Source organism: Aotus nancymaae, unplaced genomic scaffold, assembly GCF_030222135.1.
Source record: "Aotus nancymaae isolate 86718 unplaced genomic scaffold, 86718_ANA_hifiasm-v0.15.2.pri h1tg000003l, whole genome shotgun sequence".
Taxonomy (NCBI): Eukaryota; Metazoa; Chordata; class Mammalia; order Primates; family Aotidae; genus Aotus; species Aotus nancymaae.
In genome coordinates this window covers 38,281,912-38,291,432 of record NW_026988414.1, presented here as the reverse complement: position 1 = coordinate 38,291,432, position 9,521 = coordinate 38,281,912, and the positions used below count along the sequence as shown (strand labels likewise).

The 9,521-nt window shown below is 51.4% G+C and overlaps 1 protein-coding gene across 4 annotated transcripts in view; it reads right to left on the bottom strand.

Annotated features, from left to right (window-relative positions):
- Nucleotides 1-128: 128 nt before the first annotated feature.
- FAM219A (family with sequence similarity 219 member A) overlaps nt 129-9,521 on the bottom strand; it is a 59,326-nt gene continuing 49,933 nt past the window's right edge. Inside the window, exons 2-6 of one of the 4 annotated variants that reach the window (XM_012463227.2) lie at nt 7,756-7,855; nt 4,630-4,732; nt 4,310-4,390; nt 3,576-3,630; nt 129-3,044 (exon numbers count right to left, since the gene is read on the bottom strand). In XM_012463227.2, the coding sequence (XP_012318650.1) occupies nt 2,886-3,044; nt 3,576-3,630; nt 4,310-4,390; nt 4,630-4,732; nt 7,756-7,855 (498 nt within the window). In that variant the 3' untranslated portion in view covers nt 129-2,885. The remainder of the gene's footprint in view (nt 3,045-3,575; nt 3,631-4,309; nt 4,391-4,629; nt 4,733-7,755; nt 7,856-9,521) is intronic. The other 3 variants (XM_012463228.2, XM_012463230.2, XM_012463231.2) reach the window with 3 other exon arrangements.

The following is a 9,521-nucleotide window of genomic DNA, read 5'->3' as shown; positions in this document are numbered from 1 at the left end:
CAACAGGTCAGTGGCATGCCTGGGAAACTGTGGGTGGAGGTGGAGTAACATGTGCGCCCAGAGGACTGGTTCTCTCTGCTTCCCAGCCCACCTGCCCCTTGCCCATACCCCAGGGAGGGAGCTGAGGCTGGCTTGTTTGATGCTTTTAATATCATTATTTGTGTTACACGATACACAACCAAGGATGATGGTCAATACTGCAATGAAAATGTTAAAAAAAATATTATACACGGCTCATGTCTTCCACACACCTTCCTGGAAATAAATTAGTGAGCACGGAGAAACCTGGCTGGGTGGCAGCCACAGCTGAGAGTAGAGGGAGTGTTAAGGCAGTATCTACAAGGGGAAGGGCGGCAGGAGGGCAAGCTAAGGCCTAGATTCTTCACTCTAACCTCCCAGACAGGGAAGCGGGGAGCCATGCCCCTCCCTAGACACAGAAGCTGCCACTACCAGCTTCCTGTCTCTCTCTGCCACACATACACTGCCTCAGCTGGAAGCCCTTGCCTGACAGAGAACTAGTATGTCCTGTGGAAGGGAGATTTTCCCTGGTGTCTCAGGGCCACAGTGATTGAACAATGGGCCCGAGTCACACAGCAAGTCAGCAGCAAAGTCTAAATGAGCCCCCAAAAAGAGGAGGTACCCATGTTCTAGAAAGGTGAGTCAGGAGCCCTGGGTTGGTGGAGGTGGTAGTGGGAGGCCTGGTTCTGAGGTCTAGATGATAGGGGCACAGGGGTTGGGGGGATGTTGATCTGGGGGGTAGAGATGGGCTCAGATGGGGGCTAATATGGGCCTTTTGGGTTCTGCGGGTACCTTCTCTGTCCTTGCCTCCCTTTGGCATTTTCTCATTATCTAACTTGGGCCCCTGCATTAGAGGAGGTAGGGATGGGTTGGTGGATTGGGGAGTGGTGAGCTGTACCCCAATAGTTTCGAGTTGGCAGTTCCTGGGTATGATGCAGGGAGAGGTGCCACCCTTCCTAAGCCAACAGCCTCACTCCCTCCTCTCATTGCTCCTCATTCCAGCTCCTACCTCCCAGGATTGGTGTCCAGAGAGTGGGTTGTGGGTGAGTCCACTACATGCCTGCAGCATGTGAGTGGATCCATGGGAGTGGATTCACCAACATGTGTGGGGTGTTAGCATGAGCTGATCCACCTGAGCCTGTGCTATAAGGTATGTAGGGCACAGGCCTGTGCAGTCTTAGGCTAGCTGCACTTTCATTTTTCTTCACACGGTGGCAGGTCTACACTGCCCAGCCCCAGAGGAGGGCCTTCCTCACCTCTTTCTTCTTGATTTTCAACCTCAGCTTTCTTTTCACCCTCCCCCAAACCAGCAATAGCAGAAGCAGCTGTATACACATCTTGACCTACAGATACCCTATGCAGTCACACACAGTAGACATCCCCCAACACACATACACATTCACAGACAAACATGTAATCCCAAACAGAGCCACATGTGCTCAGACATACACAGTCCTGATAGGAACTGCCCCTTCCCCTTTCTACAGACACACACAACTCATCCCACCCCAACCTCTCGGTGTACTGAGACACACAGAGATTACCCCCTCCCCACCACAGAAATTCCTGTGAAGAAACACTTTCAGGTATAAAAGGATCTTAAAAATAATTTCAGCTGCTGTTCATTTTCTAGCTGAGGAAATTGAAGCCCAGAGAAAGCAAGTGGCTTGCTGAAGATCACAGGGAGGGGTCAGAGCCACCACAGAGAACCCAGGCTCTGACTCCCAACCCAGGGCTCTCAGCCCATTGCACTGCTGAGCTGCCTTCTGCACTGTAAACAGACCACACAGGCACTTCCCCACCAGCGACACCCACATCTATGACGGGAATAGACTGAGGAGAGGCAGGTCCAACAGAGACACACACACCCACCCCCTGACAGCCTCAGAGATACACACACATTCTGCTAAGCACTCCCTACCACATCCAAATAACCACATCCATACAGCCACTCAGCCCACTGGATTCTCCAAAGCTTGCTCCTGGATTCTTACTGGGAAGCAGCCTCCCAGATCTTGGTGAGGGGAATGGGCCATTGGAGGCCAGCCTTACTCCCTGCTTCCAGGGTGGCATTGAGACTAATGAGGAGACGGGTGGGTGAGGGTGGGGGTGGGATAGGGTGGTGGCAGAGAGATAGATGCATTGGTGAGGGGCCAATGAGGACAGATCACACCATCCAAACTTCAGCCTGTCTCTAGGCCCACCTTACCCTGCCCTACTCCCAGGGAGCAAGGAAGTGGGTGAATGGGGCAAGAGGAGGAAGAAAGCAGTGATCCAATGAGTGAGGGGCACTACCCTGAAGGGCAGCTTTGCCAGGCTTCCCATCTGAGGAGGGGGAAATGCAAATAGAAACATGGGCCCTCAGGGGGCGTGTGAAGGGGGCTCTGAGGTGCTGGGATCCGTTCCCACTGCCCTGGGCCTTTCTCCCTCTGAGCCCCTTTCCTGGTTAGGCTGAGGCCGGGGCTGGGGGGTTCATGGCTTCGCTGGGGTGGGGCCAAGTCCCTGGTTTTGTGATCCCCCTACTCGTTAATGTTGACCTCCCTGACGTCCAGTCTTCTCTCTCCGCCACCGGACTCAGCCCTGGGAAGTGGGGTAGGGTCTGGGTGAGGTTCCCCCAGGTAAGTGAACAAACGGCCCCACCCCTCCTCAGCCCCCGGGTGGAGAGAGACCCGATTTTGGTTTCTCCGGCTCCATGAACACACAGAGGTACACGTCCTACCATAGGAGGAAGCAATGATTTTTATGAGGTTGGCGGCTGCAGGGGCATGGGGCCGGGGACAGGCAGACGAGCTGGGGAGGGGTTGGCCTCTGCCCGTCCTACCCGGCCCTTGGCGGCTCTGCCCCAGCGGCCGCAGTGGCCCCGCCTGCTACTGAATGTGGCAGGCGGTGGAGGACATGGCCTGGCAGCACATGCAGGTGGGGTTCACGGACTTGGGGGGAATGAGGTCTAGGTCCTCATCGTCGGGGATCTCATCTAACCGGTAGCCGTCCTTCAGCAGCTGGATGTTCAAATCTTGGTTGATCTGCTGTAGGCAAAGGGGAGGGAGGTCAGGCCCGAGCGGCAGGGAGGCACCACCCATGGCTCTGCAGCCACTCCAGGTGGTCTGTGCCCCAATCCAGACGGCGAGCACTGCCCTGTCCCCGGTCTGTCCATACCCCTAGGCCCTGTCCTGCCCAGGCGCCTCCCTCCGCCTCTGGACTCACTCTCTTTCTAGTCACCCCTCCCCATTCTAAGGTCAACTTCATACCTCTAGTCCTGCTTCTATTTGGGTTTTGCCCCTATCAGGCTGGCTATCACCTGTATTTCACAGCGTTTCACATCGTTCTATTTAAGTAGCCTGCTCCAATCTAAACCCCGCTCCTAACCCTGGGCTCCCTGCACTTGAGGCCAGTGACAGCTTCTTTTCCATCCTATCCTAGGCCTACCCTGTGCAGGGTACCACCCAGCCCTGCCCAGCCCTCTTTTCCCATGTACTTGGGTGTTGACCCCAGCCCTCCCACTGGATAGCGGTGATCCTGTCTGGTGATGTCTAGGGCGGAAAGGGGTAGGGGCTCACTTCGGCAGAGGAGTAGCCGGAGGAGGAGTATCTGGACATGTCAAAGTCATCATCGCTGGCCATGGAGGAAAGAGAGGGAAAGTGATTCTAAGAAATTAAGTAGAAAACTCTCTGCAATCCCATCTCCCCATTAGTCAGCATCCCACACCTCCTTCATAGTTCCAAATAAACAGCAAAATCTCAATAAAAGCCATGCCTGCTATGCAAATGCAGAATTTTTAAAGACAAGTTCCCTAGCCCCACCTTTGAAAATAAATTGCTATCCTTAACCTCCTTTGAAATATAGCAGGTACTCCTTTTGCCCCCTTCCTTCTCATCTTTTTTTTTTTTTCTAGACTCAAATCACCCTGACTTGTGGAGTTTTCTCAAAGTCCAAGTCTAGCCAGGTGTTTTCCAAGGACTAGGGCTCCTCCCTGAGACGGTGGGGCATTAAGCATCACATTTTGCTAGCCAGGGACCACATCACAGGCCAGTTAGGAAAAACCATTGGATCAGTTGTCCCAGGCTGACAGCAGACAGCACAGGCCCCCCTTTCCTCTCTCTGCCACCTCCCTTAAGCCTCTGGTCCCTGCCACTATAAAAAAAATTCCAGTCCCTGGAGAATTCACCCTTGGAGAGATTCTGGCTGAAGAATACTGTAATTCTGACATTATAGCAGGTATGGCCTGTATGGCCCACTTGTGCAACACAGGTTCCTTTGGTCTGCCCAGCTACCCCCAGGCCCCCATACACACCTGTCTGTGTCAAGGGCTACCAGTGGCTTCTCATCTGGGCTCTGGTCAAGCGAGGAGTAGCCTTTATTGGGGACGACCAGCCTGGGTGAAGAATTTTGGGAGTTGGAGTGGCAAGTGGAGCATACAAACCTGGCAAGGGACTAGGTTGGGCCCCGTCCTACCACTTCCTTCCTTTCCTCCCTCCCCACCTTGGATCCTGTTGAGGCTGTCTCCTCTCAGAGAGGAGCTGGGCCTGAGGAGGGAGGAAAGAGGGGGAGGCTCAAGACCAGCAAAGATGTTACTGGCTGGCAGGGTCCAGGTGGGGTAGGGAGGGCCTTTACCTCGTTCGGGCCATGACATTGTTCTTCTTGGGTTGCTGGATGACAGGGCTACCCATGCTGCCGTTCTTCAGGGAGCCCTTCTGGGCCAGCTCCCGCTGCTTCTCTGCAGGAAAACATGGGAAGGAAGCTGTGTCCTGCCCCTGAGGCCACCTGCCTTACCACTCAGGGCAGCCTGGGCTGGGCCTCCACTGTGAAACCAACTGCTCCTAGAAGGACTGAGGCAGGGACCCCAACTCTAGGCCCCTGCTGCTTGGTGGATATAGTACCTGGCTCTGCACAACCTGAGGCAGACAGTGGGGGGGAAAAGAGGAGGCTGCCCCCTGTTTTCTAGGAACCACAACTCCCATGTCTAGTAGTTAGTGGGTACTTGATGCCAGGGAAAGGCTGGAGAGGGAGAGACAACCACAGAAGGATGGGACAGTCAGAGAGGGCTTCCTTTAGGTGACACCATGACCTGGAGAGAGGTGGGCATTCTAGGAAGGAGGGATAATATGTGCAAAAATGCATTGATAAGTGAGCACAAATGTGGCTTTGGATACAGGGGTGAAGAGAGAGGTCAGGTTAGCGAAGTAAAATCCATTTATTCAGTCACTTATTCATTCAGCAAATATCCATGTCACTAATCATATGTCAGGTTCTGTGCTTAGAGGCTGAAGACTCTCTCTGGTTACAAACTCAGAACATGAAGGACTTGAATGCCAGACAGAGGAGTATGGGATTAATGCAGAAGGAAAAAGGAGCCACTGAAGGTTGTGATGTGGGAGAGGCAGAATTGGGCTGCAAGGTAGCGGGCAGGAGGTTGGGGGAGCCCATTTAGCTACACTGCCTGAGTGGTGTTCCTGATTCCTTTGCCAAGGTCTGAGTTCTCCAAGGCTCCAGAGCCTACTAGGTTCATGGGATTGGCCATCAGGTGACCCACTCCACTGCTTGGTGTGTGACAACTGTTACAATAAGTAGCTGTCTGGGCCCTGGAGGAGCCCCATCTACCCTTCCCTACTCTACTCAAGTAAAGCCCAGATATAGGAAAAGGAACTGTTAGGTGGAGAGGGACGCTAGGGAAAATGTCTCATAAAATAACCAAATGCTCCAGAGGGTAAGGATGAGAATGACCTTTACAGCTACTGTGACTCACTTTGAAATTTCCCCTGACCTCATGTCTCTGAATCTCTGTCTCCTATGCTTTGACCCTCTTTCTTTGCCACTGCTCATCTGATTCCAGCTTTTTCCCAGCTTCTTTCCAGCAGACGGCAGATGCCATTACCACTCTAGGCCTCTAGGGGGTGCAATTTGCCTTAAAGTTTCTGGTGGTACTTGGTGCAACAGGAGCAATGCTGTGAATTTTCAGGAGGAGCTTTGATGGTAATGTAATGGAGAGGAAAAAAAAGATGTTATTTTAAAAGCATGCTAAAATTGTTTGAAATAGTGGGAAAAAGCAAACAATAAACTGGCAAAAGCAAACTACAGACTACTATACAACCATTTAAAAGAATGAAGTCACTTTCTATATGCTGACATTGGAAAGAGCTCTAAGAGTTAAGTGGTGGGAGAGCGAAGGCCAAGTTTCAGAAAATGTGCACGATATGATACCACTTATGTTAAAATACAAAGTAAAAATACGAAAACTAAAAAGGCTTGGAATAGTTAGCTCTTAGGAGAAGAGTGTAATGGGGGAGAGTAAAGAAGTTATGTTTGTTAAAATACTTGTATTGTTACATTAAACAATAATAGGCTGGGCATGGTGGCTCACACCTGTAATCCCAGCACTCTGGGAGGCCAAGGTGGGCAGATCACTTGAAATGAGGAATTCAAGACCAGCCTGGCCAACGTGGCAAAACCCCATCTTTACTAAAAATACAAAAATTAGCCGGGTATGGTGGTGCATGCTTGTAATTCCAGCTACTTGAGAGGCTGAGGTAGGAGAATCATTTGAACCTGGGAGGTAGATGTTGCAGTGAGACAAGATTGGGCCACTGCACTCCAGCCTGGGCAACAGAGCAAGACTCCGTCTAAAAAACCCCAATAATAAATAAAATTGGCTGAAGTTTTAATCTGATGTCCTAGGAATATGAACATATTCCACTGAGAGAACTGTTCTTGTTTAGAAAAACAGCTCAAGAGGCTCCCTGGGTGTGGTCTGGAAGGAGAGAAGCAAGCAAGGTAAGAAAAAAAAAATAGTAGTTGAATAATAAAAGCATAGGGTTCTGTGGAAAGGAGGGAGGAAGTTGTAGGGAAAGGGCCTTTCAGACTGAGGAGGCAGCAGTCATTGTTGGGCAGCAGGAGGCTGAGGAGGAGGATGGACAGAAGGGTGCCTCGGATGGCAGAGGAATGTGGAAGGACAGTCATGACCTAATTTTAATTGTAAACTCTTTTCTGTATGTCCTATTTTGTAATTTCTCTTCAAGAAACCAAAGTTTTCATAGAAGTTTATTATTTACAGCAGCTGTGAGACAGTGAAACTTTGGTCCCTGAAGAGAGAGGGGCAACACGTGGGGTGAAGGGAGAGCAATAGTGACAGGAACTATGGACAGTAGCCAGGAGCAAGGGGACTTCACAGGATCAGGCTGCACAGTAAACTGACTTTGGAGTAGACATGAGACAAAGTCACAAGGGAAACATGACCCGGAAAGAAGGGGAGATATTTGGGTTTTCTAAGAAATGAAGGGGAAATTCCCCCAAATAGTGCCAACCAGGCCCTGAGATCTCTAGATGGGCTCAGGTTGTAATCGGGAGAAGGGCTTGGCTTTTAGGGTTGGAACCCTCATTCCTTTCTATCCCTTAGACGTAGCAAGTAACACCCTACCTCTAAGGCAGCCTGATCCAGTGTTTGATGGGACTTCCAAGTCCTCTCTCTGGGATTCCATGCTTTTCCTCCTGCAGCTATCCCCCAGAATACCTGGAATGTTCTTGGCTTCAGAGATGCCTCCTAGAGTTTCAGGCTCCTGCAGAGAACTGTAACTGCCCTCTTTGCCTGCAGGAGACAAGGTGCCTGGCAGTGCCAATGACTTGGAGGTTTGAGTCTTGGAATCATCTAGGCTGAGCTGGTTTATCTGTGGCACCTCATTGTTGACCCAGCCCAGAGCACCTTGTCTACTCCCCACATCTCCCTCACCCCCCCGACACACTCACCCAGCTTCACTTGGAGCGGGGATGGTTTGTAATTCATGGCTACTGACTCACCCTCCCGGGCGTCACAGTCTCCGTCTGAGATGGAGGCGGCGGCTGGGTCCTGTGGGGAGAAAGCAGTGACAGAGAGTTGTTAGAGAGTGAAGACAGGGGGCTGCTCTCAGCCCTGAAGCTAGCCTTCCCACCTGCCCCCTAGGCTTCTGTGAGCATTCACCCCTGACAGAAGACAGGGCATTCAGGGAGAGAGGGTAAACCCATCTACTGTGGGACAAAATCACTGGGCTAGGTAGAAGAACCAAGGAACTGGGTGTCTGTCCTTAAAGTCCTGTATGGTCCAGCCTCCTTCAGAAAGCCCACCATGATTTCTTTAAACTCACAGAACTTCCTTCTCCTAACTCCCATACTAGTAGCCCTTCCCCTCAGGCCTTTTCTGTGTACTTGCTTAGCAGGGTCTTTCTAGGTTCCTGTGAGTTTAAGTCTAGGTTAAGGGGAGAGTAGTGTTCTCTGAGATGGGTCTTCTCCCTGTTTCCCAGTGCTGAACAGATGCCTTCACAGGATCCAGAGAACTGACTGGCCAAGCCACACCAGCTTTCAAGGCTACAGCCACTGGACAAAAAGAGAGGACTTCTCTAGTTCACAAATGATACCTAAAGACTGTCTCCTGGGAGAACCTGAAAGGTTGGCTAGGTATGGTAGGTGAGAAGACAAATAATGACAAACCAGCAGGTGGCTAGTTAGTCTTTTGCTGCCCAGAGTGCAAAACACTTGATTCTACAGATGGCCAGGAAGATAGGAAAGCATACATTCTGTGTATTGTCCTGAGTCTGGAACCTCTGACATCCTCCTCACTGCCCTTTTTGCTAACTTCCTCTCACAGAGCTGGGCCTTGTGCTGTCCCGAGTCCTTTTTTTGGTAGGACTCTGTCACCTAGGTTGGAGTGCAGTGGCAAGATCTCAGCTCACTGCAACCTCCGCCTCCCAGGTTCAAGCGATTCTCCTGCCACAGTCTCCTGAACAGCTGGGACTACAGGCATGCGCCACCACGCCCAGCTAATTTTTGTATTTTTAGTAGAGATGGGATTCATCATATTGGCCAGGCTGGTCTTGAACTCCTGAACTTGTGATCCGCCCACCTCAGCCTCCTAAAGTGCTGGGATTACAGGCATGAGCCACCGCACCTGGCCCAAAGTCCTTGTCTAGCCTTGCCATCCCCTCACAAACACCCTTCTCTGCTGCAATATCCAGAACCCTGGCCCACCCTGCCTCAGTCAGCTGGAGGCAGCTGAGGTCATCTACATTCTTCTTGAGACTCTGATGGCCAACCATTGATAGGGGTGATGACATCCTAGTTGTCTTTGCATTTTAACCAGGGCCTGTAGAATGCTAAGCCTAAGGTGTGAGGAGTGCAGAGGGGATGCAAGGCTGCTGCCTGTTCTGCCTCTGAGGATGCAGGGAGTAGACAGATGGGCATGTAGAATGCTGCCATGGTGTCAGGCCCAGGGATCTGAGTGACTGCTGGTGATCCAGCAAGGGAAGGATATATAACCATTATGGTGGCTTCTGTTCCCTTTAAAATGAGGCAGTGGGACTGAAAACATGCTTGTCACTAAGGGGAAAGGGAAAAGTCTAGAATGTTTGGGAGGGAAATCTTGGCCTTGTCTGTGTTCCTTCAGGCCACCCAGAGCACATCCTTAGCCCTGACTGAGTAGGAGAAGAGCAGGAAGCTTTGCTCAGAAAGAAAGGCTGAGTGCTGCAGTCTCTGCATCTTGG